General features: G+C 46.0%; 1 protein-coding gene across 3 annotated transcripts in view; it reads left to right on the top strand.

Moving 5' to 3' along the window:
- SRD5A3 (steroid 5 alpha-reductase 3) overlaps window positions 1–22,163 on the top strand; it is a 246,693-nt gene extending 224,530 nt beyond the window's left edge. For all 3 annotated transcript variants that reach the window (XM_085642086.1, XM_085642084.1, XM_085642085.1), the window contains 2 exons: window positions 20,481–20,609; window positions 21,817–22,163. In XM_085642086.1, the coding sequence (XP_085498212.1) occupies window positions 20,481–20,609; window positions 21,817–22,076 (389 nt within the window). In that variant the 3' untranslated portion in view covers window positions 22,077–22,163. The remainder of the gene's footprint in view (window positions 1–20,480; window positions 20,610–21,816) is intronic.
- The last annotated feature ends 2,210 nt before the right edge of the window (window positions 22,164–24,373 follow it).

Genomic DNA, 24,373 nt, shown 5'->3' with positions numbered 1-24,373 from the left:
TACGCAGTGTTCCACTGTCGGTGAGAGAGGAGATGAAAGGGGAGCTGAAAAAATTAAAAAAGGATGGAATAATTGAGGAAGTTGAGGGCACCAGGTGGTTGGCGCCAGTTGTAGCCGCACGAAAATCTAACGGAAATTTGCATCTGTGAATTGATTTAAGAGAGTTGAACAAACAGGTCATCATTGATAAATATCCTTTGCCAAAAATATCTGATATGTTAATGCTGTTACATGGGGCAAGTGTTTTTTCCACTGTGGACTGCTTATCATCAGATAAAATTAGAGGACGAATCAAAAGATCTTATGATGCAGCGCGGAATGCAAAATCCCTCCCTTCGTCACAGATCATAGATCACACACAATACTACATTCGCTGGTGGGGCCCATAACACCAACATACACTCATCTAATAACCTGTTTCAAAGAGGTTATTGTTCCACTCGCTGTAATGAAAGAGAGTACTCACATAACCCTATTCATAAAGATCTAAGCTTCACCTTTAGTACTCCTCCCATGTATAGGCCATGGATCTACTAGCTGCAGGTTGAAGTGATAACAAAATCTATAACATTATTTACATAAACACATTTCCTCAAATAATAATGACCCAACACAGTTCTTGTAATGAATATTAAATTTTATCTAAATAATTGAAATTCGAGTCTCTGGGTTTAATCAAGCAAAACAAATCATCATAGTTACCTATTCTGGCTAAAAGTCACCCTCTAAGTCAAATCTTGGTCATCAGTTTATACTGTCAGAGTCTTTGGAAACAGCTGTCCTGCAGTGTCACCGTCCTCTCCGTCAGCATAACGTCAGGAAATCGCAAATCTTCTGAAGGGTCTCGAACGTCGAGCATAGGGAGAGGAGAGCTGCAACCTCTCGATTCTATCCTAATTTATAGTAAAATTACATTCCAAAGTGTAACAATTGATATTTTGAATGAATCTAATTGGTCCGTTGGGGAAAGTTTGACTTATTTCCCATACATATAATGTGCCTTTAGATCTAGTTCCAATCCACACAAAAGTATCTTTTCATTGTTTCTTTCAGAGCAGCTGGCCGAAAGCCCGGTGCGACCTTGGTTGGCACAGTTGAGTTTGGGGTCGTCAAAAGGCTACTGCAGCTGATGGCGACGCATGCGCACTTCACCCAGAGATGCTCATAATGGAATCGTGTTCGTCTAATAGGGATGTCGGCCATTTTGTGGCCACCAAATGGTCAACTTAAGCAAAGAAACACAAAAATGTAATTAATACATGATAATGGCTAATAATCTGTTATCCCCTTACTAATACCCATATGTGTATGTATTTATCTAGCAGAGGCAACACTTAATGCAGGTTATGTTCACATTAATAAAGCACACATCACGAATCCATCACGAAAGTAACATATAATCATGCAATTTCTGATTGTCTATTATTAATAGGCATACGAAAATTAGATTACATCATTAATTAGGCCATGCAAATGCAATTCCCACGTATATTTCTTACATTAATAATGTTGACCAATTCACACAGCAAACAATTAATATTATTATTAATTAATTAATCTAAACATGCAAAATGGAGAGGGTATATGATTTTTAACGAAAACCCCACTCCAGCAGTCCCCCCTTTGGTGATTTTATCACCACCACAACACTAGATTTATTCACCCTTTTACGGAAAATTTGAAATGTATTCTTGCTCTTAATTATAGTTCAGTTTCTTCTTCATCTCTTTTTGCCTTTTTATACATGCTCTCCTTCCACTCTTCTAAAGCTATTTCTTCTAAATCTCCATCTTGATCCTTTGCTTTTCTTTTCAGTTTTTCTCTTTTTATTTTATTCTTAGTTTTCTTGTTTTTACAACACATACAACCTAATCTTAATATTAGTAATATAAAAATCACACATGTTAATGGAAACGATATTTTACCTATAAATGTACTACCTATTTTTACTAAAAAGTTTATAATAGCAGCTGTTTTCTTCCCAATATTTTCCCAAACACCTTCAACCTCCAGTGGTACAATTTCGTCATGCAATTCAGTAATATTTTTAATATAAACTTTCAAATCTTTGCTTTCGTCTGGAATGTAAGTGCAACTATGTTGAACTTTCAGCATTCCACAGACTCCACCCTCTTTTGCCAATAAAATTTCAAGGGCATGTCGATTTTGCATTACCATAGCACGCATGGCAACCATTTCAGTATTGACCAATAAAAATCCTCCAGCGGTGCTTGTTGACAAGCGATCCACTACTGTTGATAATCTTCTAATATTGTTCGCATTCAGAGATATTCCCACTGCTGGTATCAATGCTCCTAAAATGTCACCTACAATTTCTGCCCAAGATTCTCTTTTACTACATACTAAATGATTACCTAAACTATGTACACCATCTTTACCTCTATCCATGTGAAAGATTTTTGGAAAAACCAGGCCTACATAACATGTGCCATACCAATGGTCTGACAAACGATAATATGCCCTGTTCCCACAGATAAAATAAAGTCCAGGGAAAACTGGATCTCTTCCACCTTTAAATCCCCATCCACCCATGATTCGGTATGTATCATGGCACTCACTATTCCCTACAAAATGATTGTTATTCGCCGTTTGATTCCTTCTTATACACAATTTCCCTTTCTGAGGCCAATCTAAAGCCAAAGTTGGATTAGACTCTCCTTTCATATGTTTTTCCATTTCTACATCCCAGACTGTTTTCTCCCCTTTTCCTTCAGTTGCCTTCTCTCGCATTTTCAATCTCCTTTCCTCGACCATGTCTAGGAATGTCTTTTCCTCTTTCTTCAAACTGCAAGTTAAATTATTTTTAAATATATATTCTAATGTTAGTTCTTTAGTTTCTGAGAAAAATTCACCTAATACCTTAGCAGGTCTCTCTTTATTTAGTTTGTTATTAGCAGGTACTTGTGCAAAAATGTTATCTACATCTGAAAAATAATATTCTAATTTACCTGTCTCATAAAATAAGCTAGCAATCATACTACATGCTATTCCATACGTTACTGGAAGGTGATGATAAGTCACTCCCTCTGACACAGATGCAGGTAACTGCATGCATACGTAGCAGTTCCTTACGTCCATGGTTTTTCCATATTCATACAATAACTTTGAAAACACATTATTTGAAAAATCATTAATAGACCTATCCTTATGTAAATAATTATTATCTATTCTAGTTGGAACTACTTTTGGAATCTTCTTTATGTTAGTAATGTTTTCAGTGTGTCCTTCTAGTGTATCTATAGTGACCTTAAAAGAAATCAACAGAGCAAGTATGCTCCATAGAAGCATTAATAATCCTGTACAACAACAACACATTTTACACCATCTCTTCATGAATGTACATCTACTTTTGCTACTGTCTATGTTAGCCATATTGTTAATCTGGACTGTGTCTTTTGACTTAGCCTCCTTTATTCCGCAATTAGTTCTCTAATCTTAGGCCTCTAAGGCCCTACTTAGTTCTACCAATATCTATCGTTTGATTCAATTGTTACTTCTTCATCAGTTGTTTTCTAGTTTTTCTCAGTTTGGCATTTCATCATTTTTCGCTTCTTTCTGTTCATCCAAATACAGAATTTCCTGATCTTCCGTTTCCTCTTCTCCGATGTCGGACAAGATAACTCTCAGGATTCCTGCTTCTTCCTCTTCTTCAACCACTTTCAGTACAGTCTCCTCTGGATTTCCTTGACTATCTACCTCTTATTCTGTTTCAGGCAGTGCCACGTACGTCCATTCCGGTGACTTATACTTCTGGTTAGGTTTCCTTGTTCTTTTCCCTTCTTCCTTATCTTGAGTTGTTTCTTCTTCTTTTGATTTTTCCTGGCTTGTCACTTCATTCACCTGATCTGCTCTTGGTAATTTCACTCGTGTCAGCCGATATCTCAATCTTTTTATTTTGTTTGGCCACACTTCGTCCTTTTTGACTCTTTTCTGTTTACTCTCTTTATTATTCTTTTCCTCTCTCCAAGCTCTTTTTCTTAGAACTCGTCCTTCTGGTATCTCATTTTCACTCTCCTCAGATTCTGTCTCAACTTGCTTTTCCTTTTCGACAACTTCTCTTTCCACCACTGTTTTCCCTACTTCTGTCCCTCCTCGGGTCTCCGACACGCAATCTTCCTGCTGGCTACTTGTCCCTTCACCTAGCTGGATGTTGCAGTTCCCTACACCTCCTCGGGGGTCTTCCGCAATCTGTCCCTCTCTCTCTGTACCTGTCCCTGTTTCACTTTGATCTATTATTTCGGGTGGAATTTCTCTTGGTCTTTCATCTGAAACCTCTTTCTCTCGAATTTCTTTTACTGCTATTTCGTTGTCTTTTTCTTTTTCCTTTTTGATTTCTTTTCTGGGACCTTGTCCTCCTTGTTCGTCTTCAGAATCTGAACTAATATCAGAAATCTGCAATCGTCTTCTCAGAGAGATACTTCTGGGGACTAATATTTGATCAGGTTCTTTTTCCCCCCTTTCAGGATTTTCTTGTGTCTTTGGCTCTTCGTTATCTGATTCAGTACTTGACTCTGATTCGTCATAGTACTCTTTTCCTTTGCCATCAACTGGATTTGGTATCCTCAAAGTATGGCTGGCATGGATCCAATTTTTCACTCCAGCACACTTCACAGCTGTCGTTGTGGTCAGAATGACTTGTCTTGGTTTTCCCCACCTTGGAACCAAACAATTCCTTCTTCTTTGGACTTTTATCCTTACCCAGTCTCCTGGGCTCAGATCATGGGCTGGCTTCCTTTCAAGGGTGGTGGCATCCGCTCCAACCTGATGAAACACAGAATGAACTGCGTCAGCCAGGCCTTTACAGTATTCCAACACCATGTCATCAGTTATTTTCATCAGCTTGTTGACTGGAATGTAAACATGCCTCCTCACTCGTCCCATGACTATTTCATGAGGACTTAACCCTGTGGTCCTGTCTGGTGTTGCTCTAATGGTCATTAAAACAAGAGGCAAGACATCAGGCCATTTCATACCAGTGGCTAAACACATTTTCCCAATTCTGTTTTTGATTGTACCATTCATCTGTTCAACCACACCAGAAGCCTCTGGTCGGTAGGCACAATGTAGTTGCTGTTGTACATTCAATGCTTCACAAATTAATTTTACAATCTCATTATGAAAATGTCCTCCTCTGTCTGATTCAAGAGTCACTGGGAACCCAAACCTAGGGATGAATTCTCTCAAAAGTAGCTTTGCCACTGTCATCCCATCATTTCTTCTTGTTGGGAATGCTTCCACCCACCTGGAGAATAGGCAAACTACGACCAGGACATACCTCACTCTGTTACATAGAGGCATTTCAATGAAGTCAACCTGCATTCTGGTAAAAGGTCCACCCTCTCGGCCTATGGTTCCTAGACTCACCACTGTCTTTCTTCCAGGATTGTATTGCTGACATATTAGGCATCTCTGACATAGGCTTTCTGCTACAAGTCTGAATTTTGGATTGTACCAGGTCTGCTTAAAAGACCTTATCATGGCGTCTCTCCCTGTGTCCCTGGCCATGATACATCCGTGCCATGGTAGACATCATGCTATCAGGCATCACTGGTCTTCCATCTCGATAGACCCACACACGGTCCTTTTCTCTTGGTGCACACCCTGCTTTTATCCACTGTTTCATTTCCTCGTCTCCTGACTCTTCCTGCAATTGTCTCACTTCTTCCCAGGTTCCTACTGTGTTAGTAAACATTACTGAGCAAGAAGACATTTCTCTCTCCTTGGCCCGATTGACTGAATTCTGGTTCCGTGCACAATACTGTGCCATATCATTAGCATACCTATTCCCAGTAGTGATGTAATCACTACCTTGACTTTGGGCAGCATATTTTACCACAGCCAATTGTTTAGGCAGCTGTATCGCCTCAATCTACTTTCCAACCACTTCAGCATTCTTTATAGGGGTTCCACTTGAGGTCAGGAAACCTCTTTGCAGCCAAAGCTGGCCGAAATAATGGACGACCCCGAAGCCATACTGGCTATCAGTTATCACAGTCACTCTCACACTTTTCCCAATTTTACATGCTTTGGTCAAAGCAACAAGTTCAGTTACTTGGACTGACCTCACTCCTTTCAAATAAGATGCTTCCATTACTGCTGCAACCGTGCATACTGCATATGCTGCGCTTATCACTCCTTCATCTGTTCTCAAACATGACCCATCAACAAACAACACAAAATCACTTTCTGGCAGAGGTACATCTTTTATATCTGGTTGTGGCTTTGTGCAATACTCAAGCACATCCAAGCAATCATGATCTACTTCATCTCTCAGTTCCACATTCTCAGCATCAGGTAACAACGTTGCAGGATTCACATTCACACATCTCGCAAGGCTCACATTCGTTGCACCTAATATGACCTTCTCATACTTAGTCAGCCGACTATGTGTCATATACTGAGTACGACTCCTTGTTAAAAGAATCGCCACATCATGAGGTACAAACACTTTCAATGGATACCCCATCACAATACCTTCACTCTGCTCCAAACTCCGACATGTTGCAGCCACTGCTTTCAGACACCCAGGTAAAGCTGCAGCCACTGGGTCAAGCATTGAGGAAAAATATGCAATTGGTCTCCTTAATCTTCCATGCTTCTGGATCAACACAGAGAGTGCACATCCATTTCTCTCACTACAATACAACTCAAACTCTTTCTCATAGTCCGGCATGCCCAGTGCTGGTGCTTCACACAAACCCTCTTTTAATCTTTTGAATGCTGCCAATTCTTCCTTGGGGATCTTTTACATCACTCCTTGTCAATCGTACCAAGGGTTTTGCAATCAGGGAAAAGTTGCTAATCCACTGACGGCAGTACCCCACCATTCCCAGAAACATTCTCACCTCTCTTTGGGTCATGGGGGCTCTCATTCCTTTTATAATTCTGATTCTGTCTATTGTTATTTTCCTCAGTCCTTTCTCAATTTTATGTCCCAAATATTGTACTTCTTTCTTACAATACTGTAATTTTGCTGGTGACACTTTCAATCCTCCGTCTGCCAAATGATTCAGTAGTGCTATTGTGTCCACCTCGCAAGCTTCACGTGTTTTCGACGCCACCAACAGGTCATCGATATATTGCACTAGTACTGAACTTTCAGGCATTTGCAGACTTTCCAAAGATTTCTTCAACAATTGATTGAATATTGAGGGGCTCTCTGTATAACCCTGTGGGATTCGGCACCATGCCAAAATCCGCTCTCCTAAACGAAATGCAAAAATTGGCTGACTGTCGTGGTGCAAAGGGATGGAGAAGAATGCATGACATAGATCAATTACTGTATACCATTCCGCATCATGGGGAATCTGGTACAGAATTACTGATGGGTTTGGCACAATAGGACAGCATGATACCACGATTTTGTTTACCTTTCTCAAATCTTGCACTATCCTGAATTTCCCATTAGGCTTTTTCAGTCCCATTATTGGTGAATTACATGGACTACTCATAATTTCTCTCAAAATTCCTTGCTTGATCATTTTCTCAATTATTGGAGTAACCCCTTCAATTATCTCCGGTGTCAATCTGTACTGTGGGACATTTGGATAACTTATTCCTTCCTTCACAGTTATTCTGACTGGATCTACATTTCTCATTAACCCTACATCTTCTCCGGTAAAATCCCACACTTCTGCCTTCACTGACTGTTTTAGTTCTTTGGGTAATTCATCAGGATTGAATATTGCATATGTTTCAGTAACCTCATTTTCTCTGTTAGCTATAGTCATTTTATACAGCACATCCTCATCTGGTGTTTCAAATGCTATTCCATCTGGAGTACAGAATATAGTGCAATTCATCTTACACAACAGGTCCCTGCCTAATAGATTCACTGGACTGGTATCACACACAACAAAGTGGTGCATCTCTGAAAATTTCCCTATACTAACTTTTACTGGTTCTGTCAAAAACGTTTTTATCTGTCTGTTGGACACACCAATCACTTGGATTGTTTCATCCGAAAGAGGAAGATTCTTAACATCAGCTGATCTAACAGTTGATCGAGTAGCACCAGTGTCCACTAGGAAAGTGATATCTTCATCATTTACCCTCCCATCTACAAATGGTCCTGTCTGTTCTACTTCCAGAGTTGCGCCAAGTACGCACTCTTCTTCCTCCCTTCGGCACAGTCAATATCCTCCTTCTGAGTCACTCTCATCGCGTTGCAGCCAATACTGTGAAACAGCGCGAGCGCGTTGCGGTTTATTTACCTGTTCTTCATTGTAGAATCCTGATTCATTACTATACTTCTGAGTGTTTCTGCTCTGCGGAAAGGTGGTTTTGGCACCTGATTCTGTGAAGTAACCACCTGCTGCTGTTGCTGCAGTTGACCACTCACCTCATTCTGCACCTGCGGATTCAATGATGCATTTTCATTATTAGTATTTGGAGGGTATTTACACTCTGATTTCCAATGCCCTAACCGACCGCAATTATGGCATGGGAACTTCTTTTTAGCTTCTTCTATATTACCTTTCACTTTTCCTGGGCCAAATCTCGGTTTATTTCCTGGGTTATTTGCTTGTTCGACCAACTGAGCTTCCTGCCTTTCAGCTACCTTTACTTGTGCCCACATTGCCTTTTCTTTTAATTTTCGCTGTTTAGCCTCAATTTCGTCACTGAAATATTTAGCATGTCTTAGTACTTCATCTATTTTCTTATTCTGCCAATCAACTGTATGCTGCTTTATCATGTCACCAATTTCTGGGCGTAAACCATATACAAATCTGTATACGAAATGACTCAAATCCTTATCACTCAGGTTCTCATCTCCACTAAACTGCTTGAAAGCTTGAATTAGTCTCTCATAGTATGCATGTACTGATTCCTTTGCTTCCTGATGCGTCCGATCGATCTTTATCCAATCTGTCTCTTTAGGGGGCACTTTGTTTTTCAAAAATACCATAACCTGTTCATACTTTTTCATTACTTCAGGGTCTGGGGCTCCTGTCTTAGGATCCCTAGGGTACTCCTGAGTTGGCCAGTTGATCATCAACTTGCACTCAGACCACAAATCTGCCGGTACTATTATATCGAACAGACTATTCAAATCTATCCACAGTACTTTTGACAATTTTACAAATCTGTCTACCTGCCTGTACCACTCGACGGGCTTTTCGCGTAGTCGAGGAAAATCATTTGTGAATGACAAAATGTCCTGTCTTGTCCATGGGACATGTACATATCCTCCTCCTGGGATCTCCCTCATTGGGTATTCAGTCACTACCTTTTCTTTTTCTCTAACAGGGAATGCCGAAACTGTCCTTTCTGGGGCATCATTACGTCTTCTATACCATTTACTTCTCCATTTATCCACGTCTCCCCATTTTCTTAATACAATGATTATGTCCTTAATTTGACCTATCTGTCCTGTAGTGTTCAGATTTTCAATGTCCCTTTCAGTAAAATCCACTCGATAGGGTTTCTGTAAAGCCTTTACTTTATCAATATCTATTCCCATTTCATTCGCAACTTCTCCTAGTCTTTCATGCAAATTCCTCGCTCTCCATGTCACACTTTTGCATAAAAATAACAGGTCTTCATCCTGATAAAGCTTAAATTTTTCTACAGGTATAGTTCCCACAATCAATTCTTCCAATACCATCCGTAATTTAGCCACATCTATTTGACTGGGAATCTTTATCTGGTCTCTGCAACCCTTTTAACCATTCACCTAGTTCTTCCACAGAAGGTCCTACCGGGTTTTCTACGCTACTCTGCTCTGGATTTCTCTGTGGTTCCAACAAAGTTGCTACTGTTGTTCTACTCCTTTCAGCATAATTCTGATTTATAAAGGGATTATTTGAAACGTGTGGTTCAAACATATTTACTGTCGGTCCCCCCGGATTCTCAATTTGACTCCGTTCTGGGCTCTCAACCACATTATTGTTCCGGTATGGTACCGTCAAGCAATGTTCGCTATCTTTTTGCTTCTCAAAAATGGGCATTACTGGACCTAAAGTCACAGGAACTGTTACAGCTTCTAGATTCTTAGTTAATTCTCTTATTCTCTCTGTTAATTCTAGAGTTGTTTTGGCCAATTCCGCTGAATTTTCACTATCTATTTTATTCTCCGATTTCTTTTCTTCCTCTCTAATGGAGTTTCTCTTCCCTAAATCTGGTGACATAGTCTCAGTTTTGATAATTCGTAAGGTTTCTCTCATTGGGGCACTTGGTGTCAACATTTCTGGGTCTGGTCGGTACGGTGGTGGATTTTTATAAAACACATCATCCAGTACATCATCATCTGATTCATTTGCTCCGTAACCTCTTGATTCCACATTATTCCTCTTTTCCACACATTTTCTTCCTTCATTCTCTCCTACCGCTCTTACAGGAAACACACCCTCAGTCATACTTGCATTCCGCCACCTTTTCATTCGATCCTCATGCGTTTCATGTCCATATGGTCTACCAAATAGATGTTGTTAGAAATGAGGGGGCTCTGGTTGACGCAGGTGTGAACCCACAACAAGCAGGGACCCTTTACTTCTTGTCAGGGCGAAGGATGACTCCCCAGAATAACCCCTGCTCACCCTCTAGGTGCGTGGCGCGAGCAGTCTAGGCTAAGTCTCAGGCGTACACGGTTAAGCAAATGCAATTACACATACAGTAAACCCCTTGCATGCACCACAAATGGACACCAATCCGGTAGTGTATAAAAATAAGCTTTTATGTAGTTTCAGCAGAGTTAAATACAAGGCCCAGTAACGTTGAACTGATGGGGCCACAATTCGTAGGAATACGGTAAAGTTCTCTTTGCACGAAAAGTTCTTTAGGCGGGCACAAGGTGACTGTAGGCCTCAGCACACTTCGGCTGAAGCGGCGACCGGGAAGCACACAGCAGATGACAGGGAAATCAGAACGTTGCGGACCCTGGATCCGATGTGAGTTCGTGGTCAGAGTTGTAAGTACAGTACCTTGTCTCTTGACGCAAAGGTGGGTGCGGGATTTCAGCGGCTCTTCGGCAGAAGAGCGAGGCGGCGTCCGGGGCTCCCACACTTCACGATGGGTGTCTGATCTTCAGGCTCACGACAGGAGCGGGTGTAGCAGGTGGCGGGTGAGCAAAGCGGGGCAGCCGGGCACGCAGATACGTCCGGGCCGTCCGAGGCTGGGAGATGCTCACAAACGCCGATTCCGGCGGGAGGGTGAAGGTGCACAGCGAGCCTCCAGCGAGCGAGGTGACAGGGCAGCCCAGCACAGCGTAGGGGGAGCGGCTCCGTTCGAGCGAGGCTCTTCCCAAGGCGGGGGCGGCTAAGCAGTCCTGGTCACGGCTCAGGGAGGGACTGCGGCACGAGGGTCACAGCTCCGGCGAGGGAAAGGACACCACGGTCTAGCAGCAGGCGAGTGGAGATCAGGTAGAGCCCAATGGTCCTGGGGCTCCGTTCAGGGGGCAAGCTCAGTTCCAAGCCCTTGGAGATCGTTTTGGAAAAGCACAAGTCTTGAAAGTAAAAATAAAGCAAAGTCCTCAGCAACAGTTTCTCTTCTCCCCTTTGGCAGCAAGGTCACCACTGCAGGCCAATCCCCCAGGACAGGGACCGTCTTCCTCCTGCAGCTTTCCCGGTGCCTCCTCCTCAGGCAGAGATTCTTCTTGGTCAAAAGCGGATCTAGTTTCTTAGGAGCAGGGCTCCTCCATTTATTCCACAAATCTTTTGTTCTCCCAGGCCAGGGGGGCCCTTGCCTAGTTCAGTCCGGTTTCTGAGCACTCTGTTTACGTGATGCAGGCTTCTTCTTTCAGAGTGCAGGGCAGAGTCATCAGACGCTCCGCAGGGGGTGGAGCCAGCCTCGAGGTAGCGGAGCACTGTCCTATTCAGAACCTAGGAGCACTCCTCCCACCCATCTACCTGTCGATCGTCCCATTCATACCAGGCTACCTAGCCCTGCCCATCTGGGTTCCCCAGCCCTGTCACTCACACCAGCCAGACATCAGATACACATCACGCAGAGGCGGCTAAAATGGTTAGGCAAGCAAAGGCCAACTTTCTAAAAGTGACATTTGCAAACCCGGAATATTAAAATAAACCTTGCGAAAAGATGTACCTTAGCATTCCGAGTTCAGGCATACTAAACTCGATCTCCTACCATGTTCCCTGGGTCGGTTAGGATCATAGGGTGTAATAATCCAGGCCGCCCATACTGGCCTATGGGAACAAGGTAGCCTTACAGCAGTGAACAGCAAAATGGCGGCCGTTCACTACTAGGACAGGCCACGCATCCAGGCTTGTCCTACCTCAGGCTCACAATGCACCCTGCCCGTGGGCCTACCAGAGGGGTGACTAATATGCAGCTAAGGGAAGGTTTCGGGGACCGACAAGTGTGGGCACTTGTCGGTCGGCGTCAGTACCAAACTGCACGCAGGTTCTGCGGTGGCAGACCTTAGACATATTTTACCGGCCGCTTCTGTGGGTGGCACAACCCGTGCTGCAAGCCCACCAGCGGTGTTTGCATTCACATGCCCTGGCGCTCCTGGCGCACTTTACTGGGGTCTGATAGTAAATCAAACGATCCAATCATGGAATCCAACCACATATACAATTTACAAAGGGAGCACTCGCACCGCGACACTGGTTGGCAGTGGCACAGCGCGCTGAGCGGCCAACACCATACAATCACATGAGGCACAGCGACAAAAAGAGGGAGGGAGACTCACGCCAAGGTGCCAGGTCTAACACGTGTCCCCTCCAGCTGAAAGGTGGGGAGAACTACCCTACCCCAGGGAGTTCCTCACCACTAAGGCGGAAAAATCTAGACAGACCGTCAGCATTGGCGTGATCTGTACCAGGGCGATGTTCCACCGTGAAATCCATCCCCTGTAGGGAAATGGACCACCTCAACAGCTTTGGATTCTCACCCCTCATATGCATCAACCATCTGAGGGGCCTGTGGTCCGTCTGAACCCGGAAGTGAGACCCAAACAAGTAGGGTCTTAGCTTCTTCAGCGCCCAGACCACAGCAAATGCCTCACGCTCAATAGCACTCCATCTCTGTTCCCGTGGAAGTAACCTCCTGCTAATAAAGGCTACGGGTTGATCTAGGCCCTCCTCATTAATCTGTGAAAGAACAGCCCCCACACCATGCTCTGAAGCGTCTGTCTGAACGATAAACTCTTTGGAGAAGTTGGGAGCCAAGAGCACGGGCGCCGTGCACATAGCAGTTTTCAAGGCCTCAAAAGCTCTCTGACAGGTGTCAGTCCAGATCACCTTCCTGGGCTGCTTCTTCGAAGTCAGCGCGGTCAAGGGGGCAACCATGTTGCCATACCCCTTGACAAACCTCCTGTAGTACCCGGTGAGACCTAGGAAGGCTCTCACCTCCGTCTGGGTTTTGGGCGCCTCCCAATTCAGGATGGTTTCTATCTTGGGCTGAAGGGGTGCCACCTGGCCACTCCCAACTTGGTGTCCCAAGTACACCACGGAACCCTGCCCGATCTGGCACTTACTCGCCTTGATCGTGAGGCCTGCCTTCCGCAGCGCCATCAACACTTCCCAGAGGTGTCGCAAGTGTTCCTCCCACGTGGAGCTGAACACGGCGATGTCATCCAGGTAGGCTGCACTGAACGAATCCAGCCCAGCCAACACCTGGTTGACCAATCTCTGGAAGGTGGCAGGGGCATTCTTCATCCCAAATGGCATAACCCGGAACTGGTAGTGCCCATCTGGGGTGGAAAATGCCGACCTCTCTTTGGCCCCCTCGGTCAAGGCGATCTGCCAATACCCAGACGTTAGGTCAAACGTGCTGAGGTAGTTGGCAGCCCCTAGCCGATCGATGAGCTCATCAGCTCTGGGGATGGGGTGTGCGTCAGTCCTAGTGACTGAATTGAGTCCTCTGTAGTCCACACAGAACCGGAGTTCGGGTGTGGCTCTCGGCGCGGCAGCCTTTGGGACCAAGACCACGGGGCTGGCCCAAGGACTGCTAGAAGACTCAATGACCCCGAGCGCAAACATCTTGGAGACCTCCTCCTTGATGCATGTCCTCACCCTGTCAGTCACCCTGTAGGCCTTGTGCCGTACAGGAGGGCTATCCCCAGTGTCCACATCATGGACGCACCAATCAGTGACACCAGGGACCAGGGAAAACAGATCAGAAAATTGTCCCAGCAACTGGCGACAATCATTCTGTTGCTCAGGGGTCAGGGTGGAAGAGAGGATGACACCATCCACTGACCCATCTCGCTCCTTGGCTGACAGGAGGTCCGGAAGAGGTTCTGTCTCCTCTTCCATCCCCGCATCTGTTGCCAAGAGCATGCCCACTTGGGACCTCTCCAAGTGGGGCTTGAGGCGGTTGACATGTAGGACCCGTAAGGGGTTCCTGGGAGTCTTCAGGTCCACCACGTAGGTAACAGGACTCTTTCGCTCCACCACCTCAAAGGGACCGGTCCACTTATCCTGGAGCGCACACGGCTCCACGGGGGCCAAGACCCATACTTTCTGCCCAGGCTGAAGCTCTACCAGAGTGGCATTCTGGTCGTACCACCGCTTCATCTCCTCCTGGCTGGCTTCCAGATTTGCCTCAGCAAGTTGCCTGAAACGCCTAGTCTGATTCCGGAAGGCCAGCATGTAGCTATATACATTCTGGGGAGGTTTCCTGGGAGATTGCTCCCAGCCTTCCTTGACCAGACTTAGAGGTCCTCTGACGGGGTGACCATACAGAAGCTCAAAGGGACTGAACCCCAGAGACTTCTGTGGCACCTCACGGTAAGCGAAGAGAAGGCATGGTAAGAGGACGTCCCACTTGCGCCTCATGGGTCCTTCCAGGCCCATTATCATGCCTTTGAGGGTTCGGTTGAATCTCTCAACCAACCCGTTTCCTTGGGGGTGGTAAGGTGTGGTGAACTTGTAGGTTACACCACACTCTTGCCAAAGAGATTTCATGTACTTGGACATGAAATTGGTACCTCGGTCAGACACCACCTCTAGAGGGAATCCCACTCGGGAGAAAATTCCCATCAGTGCACGTCCCACCACGGGGGCCGTCACTGTCCTCAGAGGGATGGCTTCCGGGTACCGGGTGGCATGGTCCACCAGGACCAGGATGAACCTATTGCCCATCGCTGTCTTGGGGTCCAGTGGCCCTACAATGTCAATCCCCACTCGCTGGAACGGGGTACCGACCACAGGGAATGGCTGGAGTGGAGCCTTCTGCTTCCTTCCACTCTTTCCACTTGCCTGGCAAGTCTGGCATGTCCTGCAGTGAGTATCCGAACTCCTGCGCATTTGAGGCCAATAAAAGTGGGTGACAAGCCTTTCAAAGGTCTTGTCCTGCCCCAAATGCCCTGCCAATGGCACATCGTGAGCCAGCCCCAGTAGGAAGGCTCTGAAGTCCTGGGGTACCACCAGCGCACGGGCTGACCCAGGCTCAGCAACCTTAGGCTCTGTATACAGGAGGTCGTTCTCCCAGTAAATGAAATGCGATCCTGACTGATCACCTGCGGCCTGGGCTGCAGCCTGCTGCCGCATACCCACGAGAGAAGGGCACTCCTTCTGTGCCTTACAAAAGTCCTCCCTGGGGGGACCCCCTTCCTGCTGCCAATGGGTCAGCTCCGGTAGGTCTCCCAGTTCGGCTATCTGTTCCCCTGTAGGCTCCAGGGCATCCCCCTCAAGGTCTGCCTCCTCCTGGACCGTGGGAACTTCAGGGGCCGGCTTCCCGCGCCCCTTGCTCCTTCTCTCTGAGGCCGGTTCCTGGGCCTCCCTCTCAGGCTCCAGGACCTCTCGAGTACCTTTACTGGCTGCCATGGACCGTGTGGTCACACACGCCCAATCCGGCATACCCAACATCTCCAGGTGAGCACTCCGCTCCACCTGAGCCCAAGGTGAGCTCTCCAAATCGTTCCCTAACAGACAGTCTACAGGCATGGCGGGCCTCACAGCTACCTGAAGAGTACCAGAGACCCCCCCCCACTCGAAGGGAACCTGAGCCACCTTGCAGTGTCTCTCTGTGTTGTCAGCGGCAACAACGGGATAGAATGCATTGGGGACCACCTGCTCCTGAGACACCAGGTGACACCTGACAGCTGTCACACTGGCTCCTGTATCTCGAAGAGCTTCCACCCTATGGCCATTTATGGTCACCCACTGCCTGTACTTCTTAGTGTTCTCAGGCAGCTGGGTTGGAGGGACCACTTCACGGTCTCCTAGCGAGACCAGGGACATCTCTGCGGGACCCCACCCACCTTGGACATCCCTCTCCTCCCCCAAGGCTACACTAGTCACCTGCCGGGGTGGAGCACCAGTGGGTGCTGGTTTTCCAAACATCGGACACTTCACATCAGAGGCAAAATGCCCCAAATTGTTACACCTGTAACATCTCACGGGCCCCTTCTGAACAGGAGGACCTGTCGGGGCCCCGGTCGGTTTCTGGGGTGGGGGAGGCTGAGAACCCTTCCCTTGGTTCCCTTGGGGATTATTTTGGGGCCCTTTATGGAACTGCTTCTGTTTACCCCTGTCCCCCCCACTCTTCTGCTGGGGACCCTGCCCACCTTTGGCGGAATCTCCCACGGTACCCTTGTGGACCCTGGTACTGACCCAGCGGTCCGCCTCCTCAGCAAGCTTCCTCGGGTTAGTCAGCTTACTATCGATCAGGTGCTGGCGCAGCTCAGGAAAACAATTACTGGACAAGTGCTCCCATGCCATTAAATCAAGAAGCCCTTGATAATCATTCACCTTACTACCCTTCACCCAACCATCCAGCGCTCTGCAAAAGAAAGTCACATACTCCACATACGTACTATTGGGAATCTTAGTGCAACCCCTGAACCTCTGTCTATATAACTCAGGGGTCAACCCATACCTAGACATCAATGCTTCCTTCATATGGGGATAAGAATTACGAACATCAACAGGTAAGTCTAGCAGTGTGTCCCGCCCCTCACTCAGGAACCTTCCCCACAACCCCGCTCCCCAATCTTTCTCAGGGACCCGGTGGGAAGACATGGCTACCTCGTAGGCTCTGAACCACTGCCCGATGTCGTCATTCCTGAAGAACTCCTTCACTACATCCTTAGGAATATAAACTCTTGGTTCCGCCGATCCTGGCGGTGTGCTGCCACCAGAGGGATTAAGCTCCAAACTTTTTGCTTTCAGCTCCAGCTCCCTCAGCTTCATGTCATGCTCTAATTGTAGTTTCTTTTCTTCCATGGCTAATCTTTGTTTTTCCATATCCATCTGCCCATGAAGTTTCGCCATTTCCACCTCGTGTGCCCGGGTTGCTGCCCTGTCCGCCAACTCCTCTGGCGACAGGCCTCTGCCGAACTCATGGACACTTTCTGGTGGAACCACTTCCACCTGATTCTCTGGTGCCTTTGACTCATACCAGGCCCTCAGCGCCTTCACAAATTGAGCCTTGTTTTTTAATCCAGTTTGGGCGATCCTGAACTTGGAGCACAAACTTTTCAAGTCTTCATTGGTACGGTCTAGAAGCGCGCCTTCTTCCCAATCTACGTCTTCAAATCCAGAGATTACGGAAGCCGCCCTTCCGGCAGAGTGTGAACCAGGCATGGCTCCAACAACGGAGATTCTTGGCAAAACAAAAACAAATGCTAGCCTTGTGGCTGTGTTACTGGTCTGCTCTCACTACGTGGCGATCAGTGATTCACTATACGCAAACCACAAATGCAAATCCGTAAATCCCACCGCTGCCACCAATGTTAGAAATGAGGGGGCTCTGGTTGACGCAGGTGTGAACCCACAACAAGCAGGGACCCTTTACTTCTTGTCAGGGCGAAGGATGACTCCCCAGAATAACCCCTGCTCACCCTCTAGGTGCGTGGCGCGAGCAGTCTAGGCTAAGTCTCAGGCGTACACGGTTAAGCAAATGCAATTACACATACAGTAAACCCCTTGCATGCACCACAAATGGACACCAATCCGGTAGTGTATAAAAATAAGCTTTTATGTAGTTTCAGCAGAGTTAAATACAAGGCCCAGTAACGTTGAACTGATGGGGCCACAATTCGTAGGAATACGGTAAAGTTCTCTTTGCACGAAAAGTTCTTTAGGCGGGCACAAGGTGACTGTAGGCCTCAGCACACTTCGGCTGAAGCGGCGACCGGGAAGCACACAGCAGATGACAGGGAAATCAGAACGTTGCGGACCCTGGATCCGATGTGAGTTCGTGGTCAGAGTTGTAAGTACAGTACCTTGTCTCTTGACGCAAAGGTGGGTGCGGGATTTCAGCGGCTCTTCGGCAGAAGAGCGAGGCGGCGTCCGGGGCTCCCACACTTCACGATGGGTGTCTGATCTTCAGGCTCACGACAGGAGCGGGTGTAGCAGGTGGCGGGTGAGCAAAGCGGGGCAGCCGGGCACGCAGATACGTCCGGGCCGTCCGAGGCTGGGAGATGCTCACAAACGCCGATTCCGGCGGGAGGGTGAAGGTGCACAGCGAGCCTCCAGCGAGCGAGGTGACAGGGCAGCCCAGCACAGCGTAGGGGGAGCGGCTCCGTTCGAGCGAGGCTCTTCCCAAGGCGGGGGCGGCTAAGCAGTCCTGGTCACGGCTCAGGGAGGGACTGCGGCACGAGGGTCACAGCTCCGGCGAGGGAAAGGACACCACGGTCTAGCAGCAGGCGAGTGGAGATCAGGTAGAGCCCAATGGTCCTGGGGCTCCGTTCAGGGGGCAAGCTCAGTTCCAAGCCCTTGGAGATCGTTTTGGAAAAGCACAAGTCTTGAAAGTAAAAATAAAGCAAAGTCCTCAGCAACAGTTTCTCTTCTCCCCTTTGGCAGCAAGGTCACCACTGCAGGCCAATCCCCCAGGACAGGGACCGTCTTCCTCCTGCAGCTTTCCCGGTGCCTCCTCCTCAGGCAGAGATTCTTCTTGGTCAAAAGCGGATCTAGTTTCTTAGGAGCAGGGCTCCTCCATTTATTCCACAAATCTTTTGTTCTCCCAGGCCAGGGGGGCCCTTGCCTAGTTCAGTCCGGTTTCTGAGCACTCTGTTTACGTGATGCAGGCTTCTTCTTTCAGAGTGCAGGGCAGAGTCATCAGACACTCCGCAGGGGGTGGAGCCAGCCTCGAGGTAGCGGAGCACTGTCCTATTCAGAACCTAGGAGCACTCCTCCCACCCATCTACCTGTCGATCGTCCCATTCATACCAGGCTACCTAGCCCTGCCCATCTGGGTTCCCCAGCCCTGTCACTCACACCAGCCAGACATCAGATACACATCACGCAGAGGCGGCTAAAATGGTTAGGCAAGCAAAGGCCAACTTTCTAAAAGTGACATTTGCAAACCCGGAATATTAAAATAAACCTTGCGAAAAGATGTACCTTAGCATTCCGAGTTCAGGCATACTAAACTCGATCTCCTACCATGTTCCCTGGGTCGGTTAGGATCATAGGGTGTAATAATCCAGGCCGCCCATACTGGCCTATGGGAACAAGGTAGCCTTACAGCAGTGAACAGCAAAATGGCGGCCGTTCACTACTAGGACAGGCCACGCATCCAGGCTTGTCCTACCTCAGGCTCACAATGCACCCTGCCCGTGGGCCTACCAGAGGGGTGACTAATATGCAGCTAAGGGAAGGTTTCGGGGACCGACAAGTGTGGGCACTTGTCGGTCGGCGTCAGTACCAAACTGCACGCAGGTTCTGCGGTGGCAGACCTTAGACATATTTTACCGGCCGCTTCTGTGGGTGGCACAACCCGTGCTGCAAGCCCACCAGCGGTGTTTGCATTCACATGCCCTGGCGCTCCTGGCGCACTTTACTGGGGTCTGATAGTAAATCAAACGATCCAATCATGGAATCCAACCACATATACAATTTACAAAGGGAGCACTCGCACCGCGACACTGGTTGGCAGTGGCACAGCGCGCTGAGCGGCCAACACCATACAATCACATGAGGCACAGCGACAAAAAGAGGGAGGGAGACTCACGCCAAGGTGCCAGGTCTAACAGATGTCTACCCTCTACCACTCCTTTGTCTTTCTCGTTCATGCATTTCATCTTCCCATTCCGTCAATGCCTCAAACTGTGTCGGTCTAGGTCTTGGTTCTAAATATGTCATCTTCTCGCGCAGATTCCTTAAAACCGCCAAATTAAAGGAACCATGTTCTGGAAATGCCAAGACTCCATCGTCCTTGGTATATTTTACCCAATTGTCTAACCAAATACAAGTATGGTACCCATATTTCGCAATCATCAAAGATGCGGGGGTTTTCGGTGGAGGAAGTAACTGTAAACTGTAAGCTGTAAAAAAAGAGGACACGCAACTTGTTGAATAAGGACAGTCTTTCATCACCAGGGCACAGTGTTGTCATGTAGCATTTATACTTTTTTATTCTTTGCATTCAGGGAACTGTTTGTAAAATGGTACAAACTGTATCGAAGTTTGTGTACCCCTAGTTACAAATGCTGTCTTGTTGGTGAATTCAATATTGTATTTTGTGTTAAAAATGGATTTAATGCGGAGCACATTTAAAATAAAATACCACCATGTCAGTTTAACATTTATTGTAACTGTCTCCTACAGTTTCTGCAGAAGATGTTCTTCGACAAACCCGCTGGAACCATATTTTGGGAGTTCTGATTTACATATGGGCCTCTGTTCATCAACACCGATGTCACGAGATTCTCGCTAACCTTAGAAAAAATAAATCAGGTGAGATCTTTTTCCTGCTAGTGATTCTACCAATATTGCCTTTGTAAAAAAAAATTGTAAGAGACTACAACACGGAATTAGGTTTTCCTAATGATTTTCCCTCAAGTATGACAATAAGTTGCACTTACAAATGTTGTGAATGATTATTTGACATATGCCTTTGACAAAACTCACTGGGGTGGGGACAGTTCCTGTATCCGTCTTTCAACTGAGCAGAGCCTCTTTTGGGATTCATGTTGACGTATCATGGTAGGATCATTTGGAAAATTAGGTCATGTTTGGTGACCCAGTGGCTTTGTTCTATAGTGCTTTGGTTCGGATCACATGGCTTGCACAGTGTTTGTCCAGGGGTGATGTGTGGTGGAAGCAGAGAACAGATGCATAATGATTTCCTTGGTTAGCCTGAGTCTCTGCAGACATTTGTGGTAGTTGTAGTACCAAAGTATCGCTCTTTGATTGAACCTTCTTTTTCTCTACAGTCTTCTTTGTCCTAATGGCTCTTATGAGTATTTTTGTAGACGCTGGAGTCGGAGGTTGCTGTTTATGCTGCACAGTCTGTTTGCTCGTACAAGTACTTTGATTTGCCATATTTTCAGTCTTGGTGAATCGCCTAAAGTGAGATTTGTGTTGGTGTTCGGATGGTTAAAAGGTACTTTTGCATTTTGGTCAATCCACTCACGTCTTAGGTTCCATTTGTTGGATCTCAAAAAACAGGTGGGGGTTTTTAGATAGAAATCTGTGATTACTTTGATTCGTATTGTCATGCAAATTGTGTATCTTTGTGTGACTCCAGTGTTTAGTGGTGAAGACAGTCGGGCAGTTATTTACACATGTTCATTGTGTGCCGTTACATTGATTGCTGATGCTAGTCACCAGGTGATTAGTAGTAGAATATTTTCGCCATTACTGCTGTGCTCCATCATTCCCCTGTAAACTGGAATATCTTTCAATTGTTTGAGTAAATGCAGAGGATAATTTACTGTTGAAATTTCCCTCCCCAAAGGTTTAATACACTAGAGGAAATTCAACCAACTGATTCTCTTCCAGATTTTGAATTTCCCTCTGAAATTAAAGGATCTTCAGTCACAATACAACTCTAAATCAAGTTTTTAAAATGTTCCTTGTCATGGTGGGTAGCAAAATCAATGAGTCTGCTTTTCAAATTGTTGACCAAAAATGAAAATAACTTTTTTCTCATTTCTTGCAGGTGAAGTGGTTAACATGGGACACAGAGTGCCTTATGGAGACTGGTTTGACAGAGTGTCTTGCCCGCATTACTTTGCTGAACTTTTGATCTACATAGCTATGCTTGTCACCTTTGGAATCTGGAACTTTACCTGGTGGATGGTAGTAATGTACGTGCTCTGTAACCAGTCACTGGCAGCGGTTTTGTGCCATGAATTCTACTTGAGGACCATTGACAAGTATCCAAAGCAGAGGAAAGCATTCATTCCATTTGTTTTTTAAAATCCACCTTTATTAGGTTTTGTTAATCAATTCTAGTTGTGGACATTTTATGTATATCGAAATACAACTTTTATTTTTGTAACCCTTGTCTCTGTGTCAAATCAAATTATTCACTAAAAGTAAAAGGGGCACCTGGGGACAGTCCAGGTTAATTCACCATTTTACTATACCTGTTTACTGTTTCTATTGTGCTCTTCTCAAATACGTATATTAACACGTTTCCTAGCTTACTTTGAGGCAAATTAGCTAGTTGCTATTCAGTGTTGTTGGTGCACTGAAAGTGAGTTTCACAAATTACTGGTTTCCAGTGCTGTTTCGTTGGAAACAAATAACGAAACTGCCTCTTACCAAGAAGTATTTGAGTGCTAGATGCAAACATATACATATCTGTAGAACTACATTTCAACTTGAAACTCACTTTATTTTTATAGTAGCTTAACTATTGTGTACATTAGAGACCAGGAAATGTGCGTTTAAAGAACAAAAGGCCTTATGAACACAATTTCCATTTGGAAAATTGGTCACAAACTGTGCACCAACTTTTTGCGAAAGGAATTTTGTGACACAATCAGTGTACTAGTAGGTCGGGTCACAAAATTCCGAATCGTAATGGATCACAATCCTACCTACCTCATCAATGTTCATGAGACTGGTCGCAAATTGTGAATCGCCATGTTTAGATGTCATCATTGGGATGTTTTGCCTGCTGGGGTCAGCAGAATACCATGTCCGTGATCACATTTGAAATAAACTATTTTATTTTTATGCAGCCGCTTTGTCCTCAAAGGAAACAGGTTGCATTTAAAAAGAAAAGTACTTTTGTATGTTTGAGAGTTGGCAGTGGTCCCCGTACTAATACCTTATCCCCAACAAGCTTTTGTTTTTCCAACATTCACATAGGGGAAGGGAATCCAAGGGGACCTAATTCCATTTGCTAATATGTTGTCACCCCGTACTAGAAGTAGGTGACTTTTCAAGGTTTTGCAACTGGATCATGGTTGCAAAACATTGATACATACTAGAACGAATTGCTATTTGTAAAGGAGACCTTAAATGCACCTCTTACAAATAGCGATTTGTTTTGCCTTTCTGAATCCATTTTGTGGTTCTGTAACATGTAATCAAATCACAAAATGGGTTTAGTAGATTTAAAAAGAAAATGATTTTGCAGTCGCAAACCCTGTGAATTTGCAAATGGCAGGTTATGTGACAACATAAAAATAGCTTTGCACACCAGGCCCGAACTATGTTACTCATTTACTTGTAGTAATGTTATGGATACTCTCATTTGATGTGTGGTAGGTGCTGATGGATAGCTACATGTTATCGGGTTTGGCAGTGCTCTTTGTTTTCCTATTCCACATTTTCTGTTATCTTGTTTATGCCTGTGGTTACATTTTATGTTATCAGTCTGTTTTTTTAGTAGGCAAACCACCCATGAGGGTATCCAGGTGCTCTGTAGCAGAAGTGATAGGTCAGCCCTGGAGGGTTACCCGAAATGTCAGGTCTTTCGCTTCTTGAAATGTCAAGAATGGAGAAGTGATGTGGCAGGTCGTGCTATGCTTTAAGGACCAGGTAGGAAAAGGGGTGTCTCCCTGCTCTGCTTTTGTGCATGCGTGGGGTGTGTGCTAGTGAGAGTCCTAGTGGAAGTGCACGCAGCTGTTCAGGTAGGCAGTACTTGTGTTGTGCTTTGTAGGTGTGGGTGAGGAGTTTGAAGTGTGGGCGCTTGTATATCGGTAGCCAGTTTAGATCCCTAAGGTATGGTTCGAGGTGGGCTCCTCATGAGGTTGATTAGTCTGGCTGCTTAATTTTAGATGGTCTCCCGTCTTGTGAGCTGATTGGTCATCCCTGCTTACAGGGTGTTCCCATAGTCTAGTCTGTTGGTGATGAGGGTTTGGTTGATCATTTTCCTGGTGTTTCCTTAAGGTGTTGAAGCGGGACGAGACCACTGCGTTGACTTGGGCAGTCATGTCCAGTTTGTTGTCTATGATGATGATTCCGGGGTTTCTTGCTTGCGAGCAAAGCATGGGGGAGAGACGAACTTCTGTGTGCCACCAGATGGAGTCACATGGCAAATCGTTTTCCCTAAAAACCACCACTACGGTCTTGTCCGAGTTCAGTTAGAGGCTTTTGGTTTCATCCTGGTGTCCACTTCTGTCATGCATTTGATGAACTTGTTCCTGGTGTTGGGTGTTTTGTCTGAGAGGAACAGTATCAGTTGTGTGTCATCAGCATGAGCGCGGATGTTTATGTTGTGAGCTTGTATGACCAGCAGCGTCATGTAAATGCTAAAGAAT

The sequence above is a fragment of the Triturus cristatus genome, chromosome 2_2 (assembly GCF_964204655.1).
Source record: "Triturus cristatus chromosome 2_2, aTriCri1.1, whole genome shotgun sequence".
NCBI classification, from domain to species: domain Eukaryota; kingdom Metazoa; phylum Chordata; class Amphibia; order Caudata; family Salamandridae; genus Triturus; species Triturus cristatus.
This window is presented reverse-complemented; position numbering and strand designations above follow the sequence as displayed.